The sequence below is a fragment of the Eptesicus fuscus genome, chromosome 6 (assembly GCF_027574615.1).
Source record: "Eptesicus fuscus isolate TK198812 chromosome 6, DD_ASM_mEF_20220401, whole genome shotgun sequence".
NCBI classification, from domain to species: Eukaryota; Metazoa; Chordata; class Mammalia; order Chiroptera; family Vespertilionidae; genus Eptesicus; species Eptesicus fuscus.
The window spans coordinates 1,111,077-1,134,962 of record NC_072478.1 but is presented as its reverse complement, the minus strand read 5'-3'; the positions used below and the strand labels follow the sequence as shown (position 1 = coordinate 1,134,962).

At 58.4% G+C, this 23,886-nt stretch overlaps 1 protein-coding gene across 1 annotated transcript in view; it reads right to left on the bottom strand.

The window, feature by feature from the left end:
- UGT8 (UDP glycosyltransferase 8) overlaps positions 1–22,970 on the bottom strand; it is a 44,712-nt gene extending 21,742 nt beyond the window's left edge. The window contains exons 1-3 of the mRNA XM_054716763.1: positions 22,959–22,970; positions 2,706–2,734; positions 976–1,799 (exon numbers count right to left, since the gene is read on the bottom strand). Coding sequence (XP_054572738.1) covers positions 976–1,797 — 822 coding nt within the window. The 5' untranslated portion in view covers positions 1,798–1,799; positions 2,706–2,734; positions 22,959–22,970. The remainder of the gene's footprint in view (positions 1–975; positions 1,800–2,705; positions 2,735–22,958) is intronic.
- Between the last annotated feature and the right edge of the window lie 916 nt (positions 22,971–23,886).

The following is a 23,886-nucleotide window of genomic DNA, read 5'->3' as shown; positions in this document are numbered from 1 at the left end:
AAGGGCCCGGGACAGACAGGGACCTGCTCACAGAAGGGACTGGGTTTCATTAAAGTGAAACCACACCCACTCGGCATCCGTTTCCCCGCATCTCCACTCACTAGTCATCTCCCCACATCTCCAATCACTAATAAACTCCCCACATCTCCACTCACTAGCCATCTCCCCACATCTCCACTCACTAGTTATCTCCCCACATCTCCCCACTCACTAGCTGTCTCCCCACATCTCCACTCACTAGTCGTCTCCCCACATCTCCACTCACTAGCCGTCTCCCCACATCTCCACTCACTAGTCGTCTCCCCACATCTCCACTCACTAGTCATCACCCCACTCACTAGCCATCTCCACTCACTAGCCATCTCCCCACATCTCCCCACTCACTAGTCATCTCCCCACTCACTAGCTGTCTCCCCACATCTCCACTCACTAGTCGTCTCCCCACATCTCCACTCACTAGTCATCTCCCCACATCTCCACTCACTAGTCGTCTCCCCACATTTCCATTCACTAGTCATCTTCCCACATCTCCACTCACTAGCCATCTCCCCACATCTCCACTCACTAGTCATCTCCCCACTCACTATCCGTCTTCCCACATCTCCCCACTCAGTCGTCATCTCCCCACTCACTAGCCATCTCCCCACATCTCCACTCACTAGCCGTCTCCCCACATCTCGACTCACTAGCCGTCTCCCCACATCTCCCACTCGGCAGCTTCTCCCCTCATTCTGCTCACACTCCACAGCGATGGCTGGGTCAGGAACCCCTCCAGCTCGTGTCCTGTCCACGTTGCCGAGTGGCCCCAGGCATCACAGACGGGCTCCCGGGCCCCGACCCTCCCATCAGGGGACAGGTGAGCTCTGTCCTCCCACCTTCAGCAGGGTTTCTGCTCAAATAGCCACCCCTATGCTTCTGAAAACCCAGACTGACGGGGGACCCTTGGACACGGGTCCCGGGACGTGCGGGCCTTACCTGGGGCAGCGGGCCAGCCGGCTTGGTGAGGATGCCGCCCACGTAGACGACGTTGGGCAGCGTGGGCCGAGGGAACTCCAGCGCCACGTCGGTGCACAGCATCCACAGGCTGGAGCCTTGCACCAGGTCATACAGGGAGCGGCCGGACAGCAGCCCGTGTTTCCGCATGACCCGCTCGTACTTGGGGAGCACCAGCAGGTGCACCCCCAGCCGCGACACCAGGTACACACCCGCATTCTTCATCCTCTGCACCAGGCTCATGCGGTCCGTGAGCAGCGAGTTGAACTCGGGCACGTAGGCGAGGGGCGCGGGGGCGCCCACCTCAGCCGGGTACCAGAGGCCGGTGGAGAAGACGGCGTACTGCACGCCCAGCAGGTGCGCGATCACGAAGCCGCACATGTCGTTGGGGTCGACGAGCAGCAGGTCGAAGCGCTCCCGCCGCAGCGCCCGCAGCAGCGCGCTGTTGCCCAGCATCATGTCGCAGTTCTGCGTGTAGTGGTCCAGGATGTCGAACAGCTCCACGGCCGTCAGCCGCCCCGCGAAGATGTTGCGCATCTTGGCCTGCAGGAAGGCGTCTGAGGCTGAGCTGTTGAAGATGCCCGGGTAGCGCCACAGCCCGTAGTGGGGCGAGGGCGCCAGGTCGCGGCCCTCTGACAGCAGGAACACGGTGCGGTGGCCCCGTGTGTGCAGGGCGGCGGCCAGCGTCTTGAAGATGTACATGTGGCTCTCAAACATGATGGGCGGCACTACGATGATCTTGGCCGTGTCGGCGACCCCGAGGGCGCCCCACAGGAGCACCAGGTATGGCAGGCAGGACGTCATCGCTGCAAAGACAGAGCCCGCTGAGCAGCCTCACCACGGCCACCTGCCCAGCTCCTGCCCCAGGACCCTCCTCTCTAACCACCTGTGCCCCGCAGGTTCACCTGAGCGAAGAGGACAGCTCACAGGCACACCGTGCACGGCTGCACGGGTGAGGGAGGCCTGTTCTGCTCACCTCCAGTGTGACCCTGAGACTTCCTGAGTGACATGGGCCCCGGGGACCGTCAGTCCGTCTTTTCACTGAGCACCACGTCAGCCGGGGAAGCTGGCGAGAGGCGTGTCTCTCATTTAAATCCTTCCACCTCGGCAGCTACGAGCTTCCCCAGCTACGACCAGGCAAACACTGTTTCACCAACGGCTTCAGGTCGAGTTCTCCAGAACACTGTCCCCAGGAAAGCGACGTACAGTGCTGTCTGCCTTTGGTCCGGACACCGTGTCCCTGAGACGCACTCGGGGCTTATCTGGGCGGGACGCGGGACAGGAGGTCGGAGGGTTGCCTGGTCTGTCCCGGCCCTGGAGGGCGGCAGTGAGGACGCCTGTCCCGCACAAGCTGTGGGTGCCCCAGCTCAGGGATGGCCAACCTCCTGCCCTCCATGGGGACAGACAAGGTGCAACAGTGAATCGTCCGCTGGCACCGTGACAAGTGACGACCCAGCCTGGGGGACCGTTCGGTGCGAACTACCATCCCCCATGCTACCTACCATCACGGGAGCTAACGTAACACAAGCCATCAGCGCCCAAACAGAGAAAAGGTCCCGGCAAGAACTTGGCAAGAAACTGGGCACTTTTACTTCAAGGATCACCTACAACAGACACCTACCGTCACCCACCAGAACCTGTTCTTCCTCTTATCGCCCATGAACCCGTCTGTACAAAACCCACCACCCACAATGCAGTTTTAACAACGATACCTTCTCAACATTCAAACACTGCAAGCAACCTAAAAAAAAGAAAGAAGAGAGATGTCAATAGCAGGCAGGGGAGAGGTTAAACATTACATTTCCAGGGCGTTCTCCTCTCCCTCCAAGGACGGCGAGGCACGACGGCACCCTGCCATTCAGCATGAGCAGAAGTAGCGCGTTATACACGTGAGGAACACCCACGTCAGATGCTGGCCAACTGGCCATGAGGGCTTTAAGCAAATGGAGGTGGAGAGGACGCTGCTCCCGCAGCAATGAAGTGCGTTACGCCGGTCCCAAGGGCCGTGGTGGGAGGGAGGGTGTAGCCAGTGTCAGGGACACGGCCCGAGCCGTGGTCCACGGCGCAGCCTCGCAGGGCGTCGGCTCTTGCCTGGCCACTTCCAGGGAAGAAAACGTTAGGGACCCGAAGTCCACATGTTCTGAATTCCCAAAACGAGATTTACGCAAAAATTTATTTCAGCAGCGTGTCCACGGCCTGTATCCGCGGCCTGTTACCGCCCCAAGTCCACGCGGACACGGGTGGCGGGCCAGTGGTCCGCAGCGCCCACGGGCGTGTGTCAAGGGGGCTGGGGCACCCAGTCCAGGCACCTACTTTTTTTTTTTTTTTTAAATATGTTTTTATTGACTTTTTACAGAGAGGAAAGGAGAGGGAGAGAGAGTTAGAAGCATCGATGAGAGAGAAACATCCATCAGCTGCCTCCTGCACACCCCCCACTGGGGATGTGCCCGCAACCAAGGTACATGCCCTTGACCGGAATCGAACCCGGGACCCTTGAGTCCGCAGGATGACGCTCTATCCACTGAGCCAAATCAGCCAGGGCCAGGCACCTACTTTTCAAACTGTCACTCACTCTGTGTCCCAAACAGCTGGGAAACAAAGCCATTTCTCATCACAGAAGGCCATGGACGGGCCTCCAGAAGAGAAGCTCTGTGAACCTCATTTTATTCTTTCTTTTCTATTTCACATCGTCTTTCGGTCATGGATACGACGTAAAAACAAGCCACACAACATGGTCTTTGTTGGAAGTGATTTCTGAGAGGGAGGAGGACAGAAGGATGGGAGGGGTCATGACCTCGCTGTCCCAGGAGGAGGCCGCCGTGGCTGCTGAGAAGCCGCCTACACCTGCGGTGCCTGAGGAACTGAACTTCAAATCTTATGTAACGTAGCCACCTGCGGCTGGTGGCTGCTGCACTAGAATAAAGTTTAAAAAGGGCATAGAGCCCAGGTGGCGTGGCTCAGTGGCTGAGCGTCAACCTATGAACCAGGAGGTCATAGCTCGATTCCTGATCAGGGTACAAGCCCAGGGTTGTGGGCTCGATCTCCAGTGAAGGGCGTGCAGGAGGCAGCCGATCCATGATTCCCTCTCATGTTGGATGTTTCTGTCTTTCTCTCCCTCTCCCTTCCTCTCTGAAATCAATAAAGACATTTTTTAAAAGAAACTGTGGCCCATCCAGACAGTGGAGTATTACTCAGAGCTAAAAAGAAATGAGCTCCGAAGCCGTGAAAAGACGTGGAGGAACTTCAACGCACATTCCTAATGACGGATGCCAGCGGCCACGGCCACGCACTGTACGAATCCAACTACGTGCCACTCGGGAAAGGGAAGGCCACCAGACAGTGCCCAGGAGGCGCAGGGGAGGTTCCGAGCAAGGACGTGACCTGGCCGTGTGACCGGTGGCGATGGACAGGTGTGTCATGCTTGTCCAACCACAGCACATGCAGCACCAGTGGCCCTGATGCAAGCTGTGGACGCTGGGTGATGAGCACGTGTCCCTGGGGCTCATCTACTGTGGCAAAGGTGGGGGGAGCCCATGTGTGGCAGGAGGTGTACAGGATGTCTCCGTACTTCCGTGAACCTAAAACTGCTCCAAAACAATAAAAGCAATAAAGTGCTTTTAATTTAACTAAAAGTATATTTGTTCTCTACTGGGTATGACAAGCCTTTTCCTGAAGACACAGAAGTAACACAAACTGTGCGGAGCCACTATATTATGTTGTTGTTAATTCTCACCTGAGGATATTTCCCATTGGTTTTAGGGAGAAAGGGAGAGAGAGGGAGAGACAGAGAAACATCGACGTAAGAGAAGCACACCAATGGGTTGCCTCCTGCACGTGCCCGAATTAGGGGCCGAGCCAAGGAGAAGCCTGTAGCCAAGGTACGTGCCCTCGACCGGAATTGAACCTGGACCCTTAGGTCCGCTGATCCAAACCAGCCGGGGCGAAACACTGCGTTGTGTAATGGAAGACTATATCCCATAAGATGTCTTCCTTCCCAAACCACCCTGAGCAATGTGGCAGCACATCAGAGCCATCCTGAACCTGAATTGGTTTTGCAAGTACAAAGCTCGTGTCACCCGTCTTACCGAAAGCACCATGAGCGCTTCCCACCGGTGCTGCGTGGTCTGGGCCCCCCGAGTGGCAGCCTCCCTGCACAGCCTGCCTGCCCTCTCAGTGGCTCCGTACACAGAAGCTCCGTGCATGCTGTTCCCGCTGCCAGCCATGCTTGTCCTCGCCCTGCAGCTCCACTCAGACCCTGCCTCCAGGACCGCGCTCACAGCCTCCCTCGCGGCCCTTCTGTGCCCTCCACAGGGCTGGGGTCTATGGAGGGCATAGAAGGGCCGCGAGATCTATTTTCCTCCAAGTTCCCAGTGGGCGGCTCATTTCCACCCGCCAGCGGCTGACCCCGAGGGCATGGCCCTTTCCCACCAGGAGTGCTGTGAGGAGGGTGGAGCTTAGAACGCACCCAAGGACTGCACGCACAGGCGGCCACACGGGTTTCTTTCATGGAATTGGCCGGGAGGGGGCTTTCATGACAATGCGGTCCTTGCGAGGGCACAGCGTGGTACGTGAGCCCCTGGGAAACGGTGAATTGGCAGAAATGTTCTGAAAAACAAGCGGCAGGTCACTGTGCTAACGAGAGGACTCAGCCAGAATCACCGCCTGGTGTGCGTGGAGATGTCCTTGCCTCCATGCCCAGCAGCAGAGAGCCAGCCCCGGCGGAGAGGACCACGCAGGCCCCAGTGAATTTCACGTTCGCCCCAACCGACAGAGCGTCGCCTGTGGACCAAGGCTCCGAGTTCAGTTCCGGTCAAGGGCACGTACCTCAGTTGCAGGCTCCTCCCTGGCCCGGGCCCCGGTCAGGGCACATGCAGGAGGCAACCCATCGATGTGTTTCTCTCACATCGATCTCTCTCTCTCTTTTTCCCTCTCTCTTCCACTCTCCCTAAAAATCAATGGAAAACTATCCTCAGGTGAGGATTAAAAAAGAAAGAAAAAAATTTCCACAATGGAATCTTAATGACGAAATACTCCACACACTAAGAAAGCAGGAATCAAAAATGTGTCTATAAAACCCGTGTTTGCAGAAAATGATGATGAACCTACGTACACACAGGATGATCAGAACGACAACAGAGACATGACGCCCGTGTGAGGTGACAAAGCCGCCCGACCGTGACCGGCAGTGGGCCTGGATTGCCAAAGAAGTGATCCGGTTTCCTTCTCCTACCGGCGTTCTTCCACAGCCCGGAGCTTTTCCACCAAAACAATTCCTACCACACTCGGCTTCCACAGAAAAATAACCCTCCCCAGCACGGGCATCCCCCGGCAGGCCCCTGGAGGCAGAGGTCTCGGGAGGGCGGGGACCGCCCCCTCCCACCGCCCGGCGCGGGGCAGCCTGGAGAAGGGCTGCCTGTGGCGTGACCAGGACCCGCAGCCCGGCCACAGCACCTCCACTGTCAGCCTCGTCTTCTTTCATTTTAACCAACGAGCTCGGAATCCCGCCAGCCCCTCACCGGAGGCGTGAGGCCAGTGACGCCCCTGGACTCGGGGGCATCCCCCGGTGGCAGGAAGGAGGGCTGGTCCGGGGGCATCTCGCCTTCCCTGCCCCCACGTCGGGCAGCGAGGTGCACGCCCAGGTCGCAGGGAGGAAGCCGGCCTCTGCTGAGCCACACGCGAAGGCACAAAGGCGTGGGGCATGCACTCTCCGCCCCCTCCCCGGCCCGGGCGCCTGCACGTTCCTGGGCAAACAGCCAAAGTCCCCGAAACCACGTGCCAGCCTCTGACACCGGGCTTGGCCACACCCGTGAGTGCTGGTCAGTGGCAGGGACGGAAGCCCAGGTGGGGCGTGGGATTCTACCTGTGCCCTGGGAGGTCCCCCACTCCCGCTGGCAAGAATGAGGACGAGGTAATGATTAACACCCACAGGCAGCGGGCACCTCAGGGACAGGCTCTGGACAAAGACAGCGGCCGGCGGGAGCCAGAGTCCCGCCCCCCAGCCCCCACCAGCAGGGTGACTCAGCCACCCACACGGAGACTGCTGCTCTGTCCGCCCTTCAACCCTCCTGGTGCCCAGACGGAGGGCCGGCCGGCCAGCTCGACCAGGCCCTGGGTCCCAGCTCACGAGCCCTGCTCCAGACTGAACCAGACATCCCCTTACCCGCAGCTGCTGAACGCAGAGACCTCCAGAACCCCACTGGGAAAGGGACCCCCGGGCCGGGAGGGGGCGTGGGTGAGATCATTTGGAGTCAGCAGATGAGGAAGGGGCTCAGACCCCCGCCCCCACCGTCGGCCCCTCACCACACGGTGCCTCTGACATCAGAACCGAGGTGCTGGTGCGGCAGCCGTGGCCTCACCCGGACACGCCCCCGGGACATGTTGGACACGGCAGACACCGGGTCGCTTCCCAGGCTTCATGCATAAACCACCAAAGCCACCGCCAGGAGTTCCAGGCACAACTGCTGCCACCTGCCTTTTTAAACGCGGGGTTTTTACCCAGAGTCACGTGAAGAGACAATGGGAGACGTTCCACGACACTCCAGTCCTGACGCTCACCTGTCCCCACGGGCACAGGACTCACACAAGGACCGTCAGCAACACACGCAGCGCAGTTCAACCCGGACGCTGAGGGCGCCGGGGCTCCCTGCCCCTCCGGGAGCAGAGGCTCCGGGTCTGATCGTCTGTCCCGCTGCCCTGGGGCCGCTGAGCGAGCGCACGGACTACGTCCCGCCTGGACGACCTGCAGACACGCGGGCGCAGGTGCCGAGGCCCAGAGAGAATGGTGCGCGGGCCCAGGCCTCCGACGTCCTCGGGGAGAGGAGATAGAAGCGGGAAGAGAGAGGAGAGCAGGGCCCCCGGGAGCCCAGTGGACAGGCACTCAGTCCGTCACACACAAGGCCCCACGGTGGGATTCACGTCCACGCTTGAACACAGATCACCACTGAACCGACAGCACTCCAGCGCTCGTGCCCTAAAGCCGTGGTCGGCAAACTGCAGCTCTTTGGCCCCTTGAGTGTGGCTCTTCCACAAAATACCACGGCCTGGCTGAGTCTATTTTGAAGAAGTGGCGTTAGAAGAAGTTTAAGTTTAAAAAATTTGGCTCTCAAAAGAAATTTCAATCGTTGTGCTGTTGATATTTGCCTCTGCTGACTAATGAGTTTGCCGACCACTGCCCTAACCTGATGGGAACAGCCCGGTGTTTGTAACCTATGATCAACGGCACCTTAGAGCAAGCACGTCAGACTCGGGCGGCATGCGGCCCACAGAAAGTATTTTTACGGCCCAGCCAATGTAACATATTTAAGAAACATTTTAATAAAAATTTCGTAACTTAATTTTTACAATATCCTGTTATACATAATTATTAATAATGAACCACAGCGTTCGCTAATGACCGATGACTATCATCATGTTGCATCATCTCTCTTACACGCCCCTTACACGCAGGCGCACCATTTCTCTCCACTAACACCAGCAGCGAATATTGTAGCAGCCGATGGCCATGTCATTCGTCTTGGACTGACTTGTTTGGTGTGCGCAACAGGAAATATTTCGCTTTTGGGGAACAAAAAAAATAGGTTTATTTGCATTACGCTTATTAATTTGTGCAGTTATTCAGAGTCCGGTAACTTAATGTTTAAGAAAAAGTATTATTTTCATTAAAATGTTCTATTATTTTATGTGAACGATGACTCATTTATTTCAGCCCTTTGTATTCAGCATGTCTCTAGCGAAATAAGCCTCTTTCTGTGAAAATGGAAGCTTTTGCTTTTTTGCGGCCACACACACTCACACCTTGATTATTTGGCCCGTGTTAGCCTTTGGGTTTGACTTGCTTGCTTTAGAGATGATGAAAATACATGTCAAGGTTTTTAAACTGTGGATTTGGGGGGGGGGGTGTCACATCTGAGTAACTCGAGACTGTCTTTTCAGACAGCTCACACTTCAAGTATTTTCAGCTGTGGAGATGGAGTCATTTGCAATGGCCCGGACCAAAGTGCCTGCAGTGAGCAGAACGAGGAAAATGTGTACGGCATGCACCTGTGGGCCCCCAAGTCATTAGCCTCTGCGGCTTCCAGTCAACTACCAACACCTGACCGCTCCTCAACACCCCGTTAGCAAATAAAACTCACTATCTCACGTTTATGGTAAAAAACTGGCAGCCCGGTCAGCACGGCACAGTGTGGGGCATCGACCTATGAACCAGGAGGTCACAGTTCGATCCCCAGTCAGGGCACATGCCTGGGTTGCAGGCTCGATCCCTAGTGGGGGGCGTACAGGAGGCAGCACATCCTTGATTCTCTCTCATCACTGATGTTCCTAGTTCTCTCTCCCTCTCTGAAATCAATAAAAATTTTCCAAAAAATGAAAAATGAAATCTAGCCAGGAAAGGGCTGACGAGGAAGCACTTTGACATCTAAACTCCAGCAGGTGCCAGAGCGGGGAGAGCTTCTTAAAGCAAAGGTGACTGGGCCTGGCCTCGGAGTTTCATCCTACAGACCTGGGAGGGGGCTGGGAACCTGATTGCTAATGCGTTCCACGTGAGGCTGATCTGCTGGTCCGGGGACCGTTTTGAGAATTGCCAACAACAATAAAGGCATCTAATTCAAACAGTGCAATTTTGCTTTTTGATAAAGAAAATGGTAGTGATCAAACACTCTCCATCTTTATGACGTACCTAGTTTTACATGCATTTAGGATACAGACGGCTAACCAGATGTAGAGAGAGAGACTTAGAGACACACAGATCCACGGCTAGAACAAGGTGTGGGCTTGTTTCTGCCAGTGGCCCAGACCAGCTGGTACCACGTCTCTCCAGGCATCTGCCTCACGTGACCGGCTGACCTTTGCAAACAATAGGAAAGTCTTTGCCTGGACTCTGATCTCATCCTTACAGAAATGAGAAGTTTCATGAACCACACAACCGGGTATGTGCGAGTCTCTAAGTTCTGATAGGTATGTGCTTTCTTTAAAAAATAATGCTTGAACCCGGCCGGCGTGGCTCAGTGGATAGAGCGTTGGCCTACGGTCTGAAGGGTCCCGGGTTCGATTCTGGTCAAGGGCATGTAGCTCGGTTGTAGATGCCCTGGCCCTGGACGGGGTGCATGCAGGAGGCAACCAATCGATGTGTCTCTCTCATATCAATGCTTCTCTTTGTCTCCTCCTCTCCCTTCTGCTGCTCTCCCTAAAAGTTAATGGAAAAATATCCTCAGGTGAGGATTAACAACAACAACAACAAAAAAATGGTGCTTGAACCCGGCCGGCGTGGCTCAGTGATTGAGCGTCAACTTATGAACCAGGAGGTTCAGGTTCAATTCCTGTCAGGGCACAGGCCCGGGGTGCAGGCTCCATCCCCAGTGCAGGGCGTGCAGGAGGCAGCCGATCCATGATTCTCTCTCATCATTGATGTTTCTCTCTCTCTCCCTCTTCCTTCCTCTCTGAAATCAATAAAAACATATTTAGAAAAAACAATGATGTTTTAGAGTTTTGTTAGGGCTCGTCCTATCCTTTGCTGGGACTCCCGTGGCGGATATGGGGAACACAGGGAATCCTCCCCTTCCCACGAGGCAAAGCCACACAGAGAGGAATGGGCCTTTCTGGGCACCATCGCCGAGGAAGGTGCCAGGACCACGCGGCCACCCACTCCTCCTGCTAACTGACAGCAGCTCCCTCACTCCCTGACACGGCTTTAACTTCACCTGCAGCACCGTTAGTGAGAGTCACAAAGCCACTGCATGTGACCAAAATGCCTGGCCGAAGAAACCAACAGCAAAATTGTACCTATTTCCCTACCCGACTCCTCCAAAGTCCTGGAAGGAGAATGAGTGACAACCGTCCCACTGTCGTCTCAGACAGGCCACCCAACCGCCAGCAGAAGGTTCCAACGGGGCATTAGGTAAAACTGCAAGTACACCATTCCCAGGGGAGGGCCCCTCCGAGGCCCCCTGGCAGGCACCAGCACAGCCCTGAGGCTCCAGGCACCAGGGCTGTACCCGCCGCTGCGGGCGGAGCGGCCCGAGGCCTGCGGGCATCGCAGCCACTGTCCTGAGTCTCACAAACGTAAGGTAAATAAAAACAATGAAACTCGGGCACCTGATGCATTTGTTACAGAAGGATAACGAGATGTTTGCACGTGTATTTTCATTTAGAAAGTAAATCGAGTCCCAGTTTCAAAACTCACCATAACTGAGTTTACGCCCTCTCATCTGGGGAGCAGGGCGGCGTTTTGGGGGTGAGGGGAGCGCTGTCCGAACCATGCGGTCCCCCTCCCCCAGGGCAGAGTGGGGACCAGCACGAGGGCTCCCGGTGGGATCTGCACCAGCGCCTCCCAGCTGCTCCGTGTAAAGCCCTCACCTGAGAACATGTGGACTTTTCAACATCTGGGACGCGCAAGTCCAAGCAGCAGTCTGTGAAAGCCCTTAGTAATGCCCTTCCTAACGCTTTGTACGAATGTTGTACTGGATTAGGAAAAAGGGCCTGTATTTAGGCTCCAAGGCCGAGTTCTACCCCGTAACAGCTGCTCGTGAAACCAACGGCTGCGTTCATTCTTTGAGGCCATTAATGAAGGTTCCAGGTGCACACAACACGGGCCAGGCAACCACATATGTGGTTCAAAACCTCCCCCCTCCCTCCACGCCCTTCACCTCTGGGCAGAGCCGTGCGAGACACAAAGCCTGGTGGGAATGGAGCTAAGAAACGGAGTATGCAGGGCCCAGGTACAGGCAGGCCAACCTGAACGCCATGACCAGACCCCATGCTCGTAATGGGCAGCCCCCCAATTTGTAATCACTGGGGCATCCTCTGAGTCTCCCCAAAGGCAGTGACGCCCCCTCCAGAGGGCAGGCGGGCGCAGGAGAAAAGGGAGGGCAGAGGCTCGCCGGACGGCTGGGTCCTTGATCCTGTATATTCTACGTGGTTTCAAAATCTGAACAGAAAGCACTTTTGGCCCTACCTGGCGTGGCTCAGAGGATAGAGCATTGGCCTGCGGACTGAAGGGTCCCAGGTTCGATTCCAGTCAAGGGCACATGCCTGGGTTGCAGGCTTGATTCCCATTGTGGGGCGTGCAGGAGGCAACTGATCAATGATTCTCTCTCATCACTGATGTTTCTCTCTCTCCTCCCCCCCCCCTCTCTCTCTCTCTCTCTCTCTCTCCCTTCCTCTCTGCAATCAATAAAAATATATATTTTTTAAAAAGAGCACATTTGAAGCGGATGCTGGGTAAGAGAGGCTCGATGATCAGAACAACACGCCACCTCTCATGCCTCGGGAATTACTAAAAGCTGGCCAACAGCCTGTCATCACTTCTCAGTAACAGTCTAATGGAGCCTGTTTATTTCCTTATTTTTCCCCAAGAAGCAATTTGGGAAGTGCATTCTCATTCCCAGTCCTTCTGCCCTGCCAGAAGGAGACGGAAGCGACACAGGAGCCAGAACCGAAGCGGGACAGGGCCGGAACGGGGGAGGGCTCTCCGCCGCTGGGGGACAGGGCTGTGGGGCCCTCAGAAGGTCCCGAGTCTGGCCGCCGCCCCTCTCTCTCAGCAGCAGGCAGACTTACATGCGGGGAAGTCAAAGAGAAACCCACCGACCAATATCGCTTATAATAACGAGCTTGGGGCCTGCCATGTGGCTGCCTGCAGGCTGCGGGCGTAGGTTGGAGGACCCGAGGCCTCACGCACAGAACATTCCATTTAAAACCAAAGGAAACCTCTCAGGTTTAACGATGCAGTTTCAGGAAAAACAACAATACACAGAGAAAGCGTGGCCTGGCTGCTTCGCTGCCTCGTGGGCGCAGACACTCAGCCTGAGCTCACCCCACCCCCAGGAGCTCACACTCTCCTCTGAGGGAGGCTGGCCCAACGTCACGGTATCACCCACAGATACAGAAATGAGAGGCCCAGAGGCAGCCCCGGGGTGACCGCGTGGGGGACGAGCGCTGAGCAGGCACTCCGCTGGGGCACCTGCGGGGGAGGAATGAGCGAGGGAGGTCGGCCCAGGCGGACGGAAGGAGCCCTGGAGGCCAGGGTTTCCCGTGTGGACTGTGGCACAGCCAGGCGTCACTCAAGGGGGGCAAATGGCTGGGCAGTGAGGATGACAGAGGGACATAGAGCAGAGGGTCCAAGGCCAAGGACAGGAGACGGAGGCACTGCGTGGCCAGGAAGTGCCAGGGACACAGACGGACAGCAGGTGGATGGAAAGTTCCAGTGTGTGGGCGGTCTTCATGACGGGGACGTGGTGCCCTGGGGCCAGGCAGAGGGCCTGGCCTGCTGCAAACACCAGTCAGTCCCCTGAAGGTGATGCCACGGGGGGGCGGGGGGGAAGAGGCCCGTTTGGCTGGGAACCACAGATCCGGAGAGAGTGTGGAGAAGGCAGAGTTACGTCCCCTTACAACAGCCTGCGTCACCTCGCCGCTGGGCGAGAATGAGGAGAGAAGAGCAGGTTTGGGGACAAAGACACCGGGAAAAGCCGCAAGGCCCAGCCAGAGGGGCCAGTGAGGAGGGGCCCAGAGGGTGAAGGGGAAGAAGGTGAACGGCTGGGAGGGAGACCACTTGGTAATGCCACAGGGGTCCATACAACAGGAGGATATGACCCTGGCAAACACACATGCACCCAATGCAGGAGCGCCCATATGCATGAAAAACTCCTGGAGGACATCAGGGAGAGGTGGACAGCAAGGCAGTCACAGCAGGGGACCTCAGCACCCACTGCCACCACTGCGTAGATCTCCCAGACAAAAATCAGCAAGGAAACAGCCACCCTAAACGACTCACTAGATCAGATGGAACCAACATCTTCAGAACATTTCACCCCAAGTTACGGGATACATTCTTCTCAAGTGCACACGGGGCATTTTCAAAGACAGACCACATGTTGGGGCACAAACCAAGTCTCTACATGCTCAAGACGGTTGAAATCATATCAAGCATCTTCTCAGATCACAATGGCATGAAATGAGAAGTCAGCTACAACAAAAATGCTCAAAACAACTAAAACACCAGAAGGTCGAGGTTTCAGCAGGTGACAGGTGCCGGCCCAGACAGGTGTGAGCACGAGTTCGGTTCTGACACTGGATCCGAACTGTCCTCTGTCCCCGTCACGTGTGTGTGCACTGTGACCCCCCTCGATAGCACTCGGCCAGATGGAGAAGGTGCCAGCAAGAGACCTGCTTAAGGGTGACTCTCCTGCTGCTCAGGGGCACGGGGATTTCCATGGCAACGTGAGAGAGCCCTGGCCGCAGCCCAGTGTCCCAGCAAACCTCCCAGGCCAGCAGCTGGGGTGGCCCCCAAATGGGTGCTGACGGCCACAGGCCTATGTTTGAATCCAATGCGTTTTGGGGTGAGCTCCAGCCCCCCGAAGCCCACACTGTCTCCCAGTTCTCAGGTGAGCCTCGTGAAGGGGTATGTGCAGAACCAGGAGTCAATGGAGCCCTGGTTAGCATTAGTCTCCCTTACAGCTTCCCACCCGCCCTGCTCATCCATGAGTCCCAGGCTCCCCTGGGAATGAACAGGCAAACCTGTCCGACCAGCTCTGGCCCCAGCCCGGTCCCCGAGGCTGCAGGGCACCTGAGCTGGGCCCAAAGCAAACCAGGAAACCAGGGAAAGACCCGGGGGCCTGGGCACTGCCAAGTCCAAGGCAGGAGAGCACGGGTCCCTGCAGTGAGAAAACACCCTCCCGTCCAGCTTCCCTTCTGAAGGCCGGACAGCACCACAGGGTGGGGGCATCTTTGAGCCTTTGTCTTAGGTGGTGCACGAGTTTCAGAGACTCAGGTAGAGCAGAGGTGACCACGTTCCCCATGGGCGCGGCTGCCCACGTGTGCTGGTGGCTGAGTGTGCGTCTGCTTCCCTAGATGGGGAAAACCTGAATTTGCAAATCCGATTAATCAAAACAGGATGTCCGGGTCACAGAAAGATTCTGTGCTTTAAGCAGCCAAGTCTGGTCCATGTGAAATACGGTGTCTATACAATCGCTGTGCACACTTTGTCAAATGCTTCAAATCCACAGAAAGCTAAAGATTAGCGTAACAGACTCCGTGTCCTCGTTCCCTGTGCTGTCCTACATTTTTCCCTTTCTTCTTCAGGTTGTTTTGCAAATTTAAAATTTTTAAATAGGATTTCATTGATATACCTTAATTTTTATGCAGTTTTCTAGGGATGAATAACAAAGAATAAACAGCATATTTGAACACTTGATTCTACTTTATTTTCTTTTTTAACTGATGGGAACGTGTTATTTAAAAGAAAACATCACACTTGGAGAAAGATCAGCCCCATGGCTATTATTTATAAAAGCAAATGATAGCCATGTGATGGCTGAACAGTTATGGCTCGGTGTCTTGAAAATATTTCAACTATTAAGTTTCTTCAGAACAGAATGGAAAGTGAAAAGTGATTTTACACACACTTTGTAATAACATCTTCCTGAGTCAGACAGGTGTTCCCTAGGTCAGTTACAATGCAGATCTCGTCAGAAAGTGCCTGTTACCTAAGCCGCGGGGGGGACCGGGTTACACATCCCAAGTACACCCAATGCAGTGACTCCTGCAGACACATGGCACAGAGCCAGGAGGAACCAGCTCGGGACCACCCTGACTGACAGGCTTCCCAGCCAATCCAAGTGCTAAACACTTGCCCTCATTTGCAGCCAGGCCACGGGGACAAGGCAGCAGGGAAGGGGGGCTAGGTGTCCCACCACCCAATGCCTAGAGGCTTGGGCTGGTCTGCGCTCAGGGTGCTGACCTAGGCGTGGCCCTCGGGGTGGCCCTCATGGCCACGTTGGTGCACCTGGGCCTCTGGTCCCTGGAAGGGAGTGCGGCGTAGGCGGCGCACAGTCTGCACCTGAGCTGGTGGGCCAGCCTGCACCTGTCAGCCCCCACACCAGAGCCTCCCGCACGGACTGCGGGCTCTGCTGAGCGGGACCACCCTCCTCACACAAGAGCCACTGCAGGCACGCTGAGCAGAGCGTCCCACACAGAACGCGGCCAGAGAATTCCAGGGAAGCAGCACCAAAGATGCAACACTGCACACATGGAGGACCTCAGCTCACCTTAAAAATAGGAACATTCGCCCTGGCTGGTTTGGCTCAGTGGATAGAGCATCGGCCCTCAGACTCCATTTCTGTCAAGGGCACATACTTTGGTTGCAGGCTCCATCCCAGTCCGGGACGGGGCTGGTACGGGAGGCAACCAATCCATGTGTCTCTGACATCGATGTTTCTCTCTGTCTCTGCCCCTCCTTCCACTCTCTCTAAAAATCAATGGGAAAATATCCTCAGGTGAGGATTAACAAAAAATCCTATCTAATAAAAAGGGAATATGCTAATTGACTGTCATGCCCTCACAAAGATGGCAGCACCCACAGCCAATAAAGAGGGAATATGCTAACTGACTGTCACACCCTCAAAGATGGCGGTGCCCACAGCCACAAGATGGCAGCGCCCAGTCCCCTCAGCCCCGCCAGGGCGGCAGGCATGCAGCACGGCCGGGCCCACCCCCAGGCAGATCCAGCCACTCCGAATGCCTGCCTCTGGAGTCCCCCAGTCCCCTCAGCCCCCCAGCCACCCAGGGCTGGCCCGAGGTGCAGGCAAGCCTCGGATGGTGGCTGCCCAGCTGCCCAGGGCCACCAGAGGCTCAGGTAACCAGGGCCGGCCGAGGCTTGTGCTGCCGGCAGTGGCAGCAGCGGCAGCAGCAGAGGTGTGAGGGGGCATCACCTTCCCCTGATCGCCAGGTTGCCTCCCACCCCTGAGGGCTCCCGGACTGTGAGAGGGGGCAGGTCGGGCTGAGGGGCCCCCCTCCAGTGCATGAATTTTCATGCACCAGACCTCTAGTAATAATAATAAAAATATGGAACATTTAACCTCATTTTACTAAAAAAACATGTACTGGGTTTCCTAAAGTCTATGTCCTAAGAGATATGGGAACAAATGATGGTAGGTAACAAAGCAGGCAAACTAATCTCAACTAAAAGGAACAATACATATCATTATAACCAATTAATCACCAATATTCCTAGCTGCCAACTCGTAAACAATATGCACTGTGCTCTCAAACCAGTTCATGTATGTAAACATTTTCTCAAAAGACCCACTAACCAAAGAGTAAAAAAGTTATCCGCAGATTAACACATAACCGACTTATGGATACTTGTGCCTAATGTAAAGCATCGCCGAGAGAGAACCTTAGGAAGGAAGGAGTCCACTCTGGTGGGCATCACCAGGGTGGCTCGGGCACGGAGCGCGCTGCCTCAGCCTCCGTCACACGGGGCTGGCTTTTCAGACCCCACAGGACCATGAAGTGCCTAGAATCAGCAAATACTAAGTTACATTTGGTCCAGTTTTAATATCTGTCTTGTGTTTTGTGTTTTCACATTATTTTTAAATGAATAAACTGCCCTCATTAGGGTATCTAAAAAACCTGAACTCACGCTACCAAGAATATTTGAAAGACGTTAAAGATGTCCACGATTTCGCTACCAGATGCTTTTCAAAACAACAATGTCCCCAACCCTCGACCTGGGGAAGGTGGCTCCTCCCACCTGTCCTCAGAGCCCACCCCCGCGGCTCTCTCTGCCCCTTCAGAACCTCCAACTGCCCTATTCTCCAGCTTCTTCTTCCAAAGCTATAACTACGATCCCATTTTCGTCCTAAATGCACCATTCACTCTCCTCCCTGGACCCTGAGCAAGCACGGCTGGAAGCAGCATCCCATGGACATCCCGGTCACCAAGGGCAGGTGCCACTGCCCAGAAGCAGCCGGCACCTCCCGCCACAGACCAGGGACCTCCCGGCACGAAGCTGGCAGCCCATGGCCTTGCCAGAGCCCAGCACGTGGGCGCTTTGATCCTCAGGGTGCAGATGAGGAAAGGAACCAAGTCCTGAGTTCAAGGTCACGGAGCTCCTCAGGGGCAGAGGGGCAGCCTGAGACCTCGCTCTGTCCTTGACCCCTGGCTCCCGGAGTCTTCCCCCTTCAGGTGCTACGAGTCACTGGCTCACTCTGCCTGCCTCTGGCTCTGTGCCTTCACAACCCAACTCTTACACTGGGGACCCCCCTCCCCCGCCGCATCTCTCCCCCTCACGCTTGGTACCTGCCCAGGACGACTAGTAACCTCCCTTTTACAACCACTTGTGTGCTGGAAACTGCTAAGTCCGTCCATCTGTCCATCAGCTCAGCCCCATGTGGCCCCCAGACACTCCTCTCCAGGTGACCTTCTGATGTTCACATCCCAAGTCCAGACCCAAGCCCTGTCCTGAGCTCCTGGGCCAGCCCCTGCCCTCGGCCACTTGACCCAGAGTCCACCACTCTACCCCTGCCCACCCCCTCTCTGCCTCCTCGCTTTGTAAGGGCCTCGCCCCATCCCTTCTGAGCCCCGGGCCTGTCACATCCTGGGGCCCAGCCTCTGGGGCTGCGGGAGGCGTCTGCACACACACAGAACCGCTCCGTGCCATCTCAGGCCACCTCCTCCTCGGGAGCCTCCCGCCCCGCGTGGGAGCTGCTGAGGGCGCTCTGCCGTGTCTGCGTGGCACTCACATCGGACCCGCTGTCCTGGGCTCACTCAGGCCAGCCTGCGGTCCCCAGCTCCCCCAGAGCCTGGGGGTCTGCGGCCTGCGAACCCCGCAGTAGAGCCAGTGCCCACTCAGGCTGCTTCCAGGGCGCCTGTGCGGAGGAAGGAGGTCTGTGTGAGCCGCTTGGAGGCTGAGCTGAAGCACTCCGTTCACACGCTGGACTGTGCAGCCCTCCCACAGCAGACACTAGCCGTGAGTGCCCGCCCCCCCACCCGGGCAGGGCCCACAGCAGACACTAACCGTGAGTGCCTGCCCCCCCACCCGGCAGGGCCCACAGCAGACACTAACAGTGAGTGCCTGCCCCCGCCCCGCCCCAGGCAGGGCCCACAGCAGACATTAACCGTGAGTGCCTGCCCTGCCCCGCCCCCGGCAGGGCCCACAGCAGACACTAACCGTGAGTGCCTGCCCCCGCCCCGCCCCAGGCAGGGCCCACAGCAGACATTAACCGTGAGTGCCTGCCCCCACACCCGGCAGGGGCCTACACAGGGACTCACTGCTTCTCCCCAGCCCGGGGCAAGTGAGCACAGGGGGAGCGCGGTGTGAGCCTCCCAGCTCCAGGCCCAATCCCACACAGCCCCCCACAGTCCACACAGCCCCCCACAGCCCCATTCAGTCCACACAGCCCCACACAGCCCCCCACAGTTCACACACAGCCCCCACACAGCCCCACACAGCCCCCCACAGCCCCCCACAGCCCCACTCAGTCCACACAGCCCCACACAGCCCCCCACAGTTCACACACAGCCCCACACAGCTCCCCACAGCCCCCCACAGCCCCACTCAGTCCACACAGCCCCACACAGCCCCTCACACAGCCCCCTACAGTCGCCACACAGCCCCACACAGTCCGCACAGCCCCACACAGCCCCAAACAGTCCCCCACACAGCCCCACACAGCCCCACACAGTCCACACAGCCCCACACAGCCCCACACAGCCCCACACAGTCCCCCACACAGCCCCACACAGTCCCCCACACAGCCCCACACAGCCCCACACAGTCCACACAGCCCCACACAGCCCCACACAGTCTACACACAGCCCCACACAACCCCACTCAGTCCACACACAGTCCACACAGCCCCACACAGCCCCACACAGTCCACACACATGCCACACAGCCCCACAGAGCCCCACAGCCCCACACAGTCCACACAGCCCCCCACACAGCCCCACTCAGCCCCACACATTCCACATAGCCCCACACAGCCCCACACAGTCCACACAGCCCCACAGCCCCACACAGTCCACACAGCCCCACACACAGCCCCACACAGCCCCACACAGCCCCACACAGTCCACACAGCCCCACACAGCCCACACAGCCCCACACAGCCCCACTCAGTCCACACAGCCCCACTCAGCCCCACACAGTCCACACAGCCCCACACAGCCCCACACAGCCCCACACAGTCCACACAGCCCCACACAGCCCCACACAGTCCACACAGCCCCCCACACAGCCCCACTCAGCCCCACACATTCCACATAGCCCCACACAGCCCCACACAGTCCACACAGCCCCACAGCCCCACACAGTCCACACAGCCCCACACACAGCCCCACACAGCCCCACACAGCCCCACACAGTCCACACAGCCCCACACAGCCCCACTCAGTCCACACAGCCCCACTCAGCCCCACACAGTCCACACAGCCCCACACAGCCCCACACAGCCCCACTCAGTCCACACAGCCCCACACAGCCCCACACAGTCCACACAGCCCCACAGCCCCACACAGTCCACACAGCCCCACACACAGCCCCACACAGCCCCACACAGTCCACACAGCCCCACACAGCCCCACAGTCCACACAGCCCCACACACAGCCCCACACAGCCCCACACAGCCCCACACAGTCCACACAGCCCCACACAGCCCCACACAGTCCACACAGCCCCACACAGCCTCACACAGTCCACACAGCCCCACACAGCCCCACAGTCCACACAGCCCCACACACAGCCCCACACAGCCCCACACAGTCCACACAGCCCCACACAGCCCCACTCAGTCCACACAGCCCCACACACAGCCCCACTCAGTCCACACACAGCCCCACGCAGTCCACACAGCCCCCCACAGTCCCACTCAGTCCACACACAGCCCCACACAGCCCCACACAGTCAACACACAGCCCCACACAGCCCTACAGTCCACACAGCCCCCCACACAGCCCCACTCAGTCCACACACAGCCCCACACAGTCCACACAGTCCACACAGCCCCACTCAGTCCACACACAGCCCCACACAGTCCACACAGCCCCACTCAGTCCACACACAGCCCCACACAGCCCCACTCAGTCCACACACAGTCCACACAGCCCCACACAGTCCACACAGCCCCACACACAGCCCCCCACAGTCCACACAGCCCCACACAGTCCACACACAGTCCACACAGCCCCACACAGCCCCATTCAGTGGGGCCACCAGGCTAAGGAAACACTTTGGGCTGCCAAGTCTCAGAAAAGCAGCGATTTTCGAGAATCTGCACTGCCTGAAAGTCAGACCCCCGTCTAGATATCTCAGACACAACATTTCCTATAAAAAAACAGGGTCACACCACTATAGACAGACCATGCTCTGGACCCCGGCCACCCAGCTCGCGCCCAGCCCAGAGAGGAAGCCGGAGAACAGCCCGCTGTCCGAGCCCCAGCTGCCCAGGCGGCACAGCCCAGGGTTCCCAGGGGAGTCAGGACGCCCGAGCAGGCCCGAGCGCAACCTGGCAGCCTGGGAAAGTGATAGCCGTGACAGAGGGAGGACCCAGGAGGACGTACAGGGAAGAGCGAGCTGCCTCCATTCTAGTGTTTCAGCTGCGGACAAAGCCTTCTCCGTGGGAGCCCGGCCACAGGACAGCCCAGGGGCCAGCAGCAGCCGGGAGCACCAGGACCGCGCAGAAGCGGCTGGCTTGCTTTAACAGCCATTTCTTCTTTTTAAGTTTCAGTAATTATTGGGGTGAGGGGTCAGCTATTTAGAAAATGTGCTCATTAAGTGGCAACAACCCAGACGTGTGGAATGGGTGAGGAATTTTATGAACTGCAAAACAATCCCACATTCGTTCTCCCCCTCCTCGTGGGAGTCAGCAGCGTGGAGCCGCTGTGAGTGATGAGTGAGCACCTAAGGAGCCGCGAGGGGAGAGAGAATGGGGGGACAGTCCTTCCTGGCCATCAGAACTCACCCGGCCGGCCGGCCGTGGGCTATGGAAGGGGAACCCCGAGACGCTTTAAGTAACTTAAAATCTATGTGAGCCATCAAACTCTACACACACACACAAAAGATTTTTAAAAATATTGTTGTTGTAAATATCTTGACCCTCGTTGGTTCACCTATTCTAATATGTGCTTTAATGCAGCTCAGATTTAAGAGTTTGGCTCTACAGTCTTATCACCCGGGAAAGCCGGTGTGTTCCACCCAGCTGTGCCCAAACTCCTGGCGCCCTGGGGCCCCTCCCTGACGCCTGGACCCGCTTCCAGGGCACCACGGAGGTCACACGTCCCCTGCCTGCCCGATGGCCTGCAGCTCCCAAGGGAGTATCCCCCCGGGATTCTCCGGACACGCTCCGCAGAGGGAGCTAAGCCCAACCTCAAGCTGCAGGGAGAGGCTCCCGGGAGAAACCCTGGCCCGGCCTCCCGCCCCAGACAGAACCAGGCGGATGCATGATGGGCTGCAGTTCCCCGGCCTGGGCTCCGTCCTGGGGCGCGGCTCCCAACACTGTGAACTCTCCAGGGAGCAGGGCGACCGCCCCACGCAGGGAAGTTCCCAGGAAGCAGTGCCCTGCACCCCAGCTCCCCGGGCAGGACAGGCAGGCCCCGCGCAGGCGGCTGACCTGGGACTAGGGAATTCAGAGCCAGGCGGCTCTCCTGGGTCCTCATCTTGGAAAGCTCACCTGAGGGTGGCGGCCGCGTTTCCTACTGCTCTGGGCGGCACCCCTAGAACAAGGCTGCTGTTACTCACACTGAGGGCCTTCCTGGCCCCGGGGGAGCCGCCCTGGCCTCTCAGAAACCGGAACCCACCCGCTCCCCTCCCTTCGCCGCCGGGGGTCCGGAGGTGCGGACCAGCTGTGCAGGTGCGGAGACGGGACCGCAGCCCTTCCCGGGATGCGCCGCGGCAAAACGGACACCGCACCGACTCCACAGAGCTCTGCGCACCGCAGGTTCCGAGCCGTCCACACCGGCGCCCCTGGCCTGGCGCCCCAGCCCGACCCGGCCCAGCGGGACACCCCTCCCCAGGCGAGGTCCCCGCCTCCGCGCTCGCTCGCTCGGGACGCGGGCGCGGTGGGGCTGGGGAGCCACGGGGTTTGGTGTCTCAGCACACCGGGCCCCGCACGGCCCCGCGGTGGGAGGGGGCATGGCCGGAAAGGTGCTGGTCTCCCCTGCCGCCCCCGCCTTCTGTTCTGCACCTGCTCACCTTGGCCTCGCTCCGCGGCTCTGGGATCCCCAGCAGGTGTCGCCGCCTGCAGCCGGCCAGGGCGGGGAGCCCCGCGGCTGGCGCGTCCAGTTGGCGCTGGGCGAATCCGGGCTCACTGTCGACGGCGCGGCCCCTCGGCCTCCCCCCTCCCCCGCCCCGGCCGCGCGCCCCGCAGGCCCCAGCCACTCCGCTCCGGCCAGGATCTCGGCTCCAGGCGCCCGCGGCTCCGCGGCCCGCCGGGTGGACGCGGCTGGAGCCCGGGCCCTCAGCGCACGTGCCCCGCGCCCCGGCCTCCTCGCCCCTGCGCCCCCGCACGCGGCGCCGAGTGCGCAGGGCGCCCCCACAGGGAAGTTGGACTTGGGCCTGCGGTGGGGGAAGGGCGCCGGGAGGGGGGAGGCGCCGCGAGGAGAGTTCGGGGTCCCGGGAAAGTGAGTGGGGAGCCCGCCCCGCGGCCGCGCGGAGAGGGCGGTCGCGCGGCGCGGACCCACCTGCGTGCGCGGCAGAGTCTCCGCAGGCGCCCCGTCCGCCCCGCCTCGGGCACCGCACTCGGGACTGGGGACGGGCCGGCCGCGCGCTCCTTGGCGACGGTCCCGCTGCGCACGCGCCGCCGCCCGCCGCAGTCACCCGCCGCCGTCCGCGGGGACAGGGCAGGTGGGAACTTTCTGGCGGAGGGGCACGGAACGTCTCACTGTCCGCAGCGCCACGTGACGACCGGATGGGGGAGACACTCACCTCCCGCGGCTCTCACGTGCCGTCGCTGCCTCATCAAAAGGGCAGCGCCCAAGAGCAGGCGTCCTTGGAGACAGCAGGTGAGGAATGGAAATACTGTGAGAAACAGGGACTACTTGCCAGCCTGGCACCTGACCTAAGGGGTCCCGGTCCTTTGCATTTGGTATGGAAGTGCATTTTAAAAGCCTAAAAGTAATAA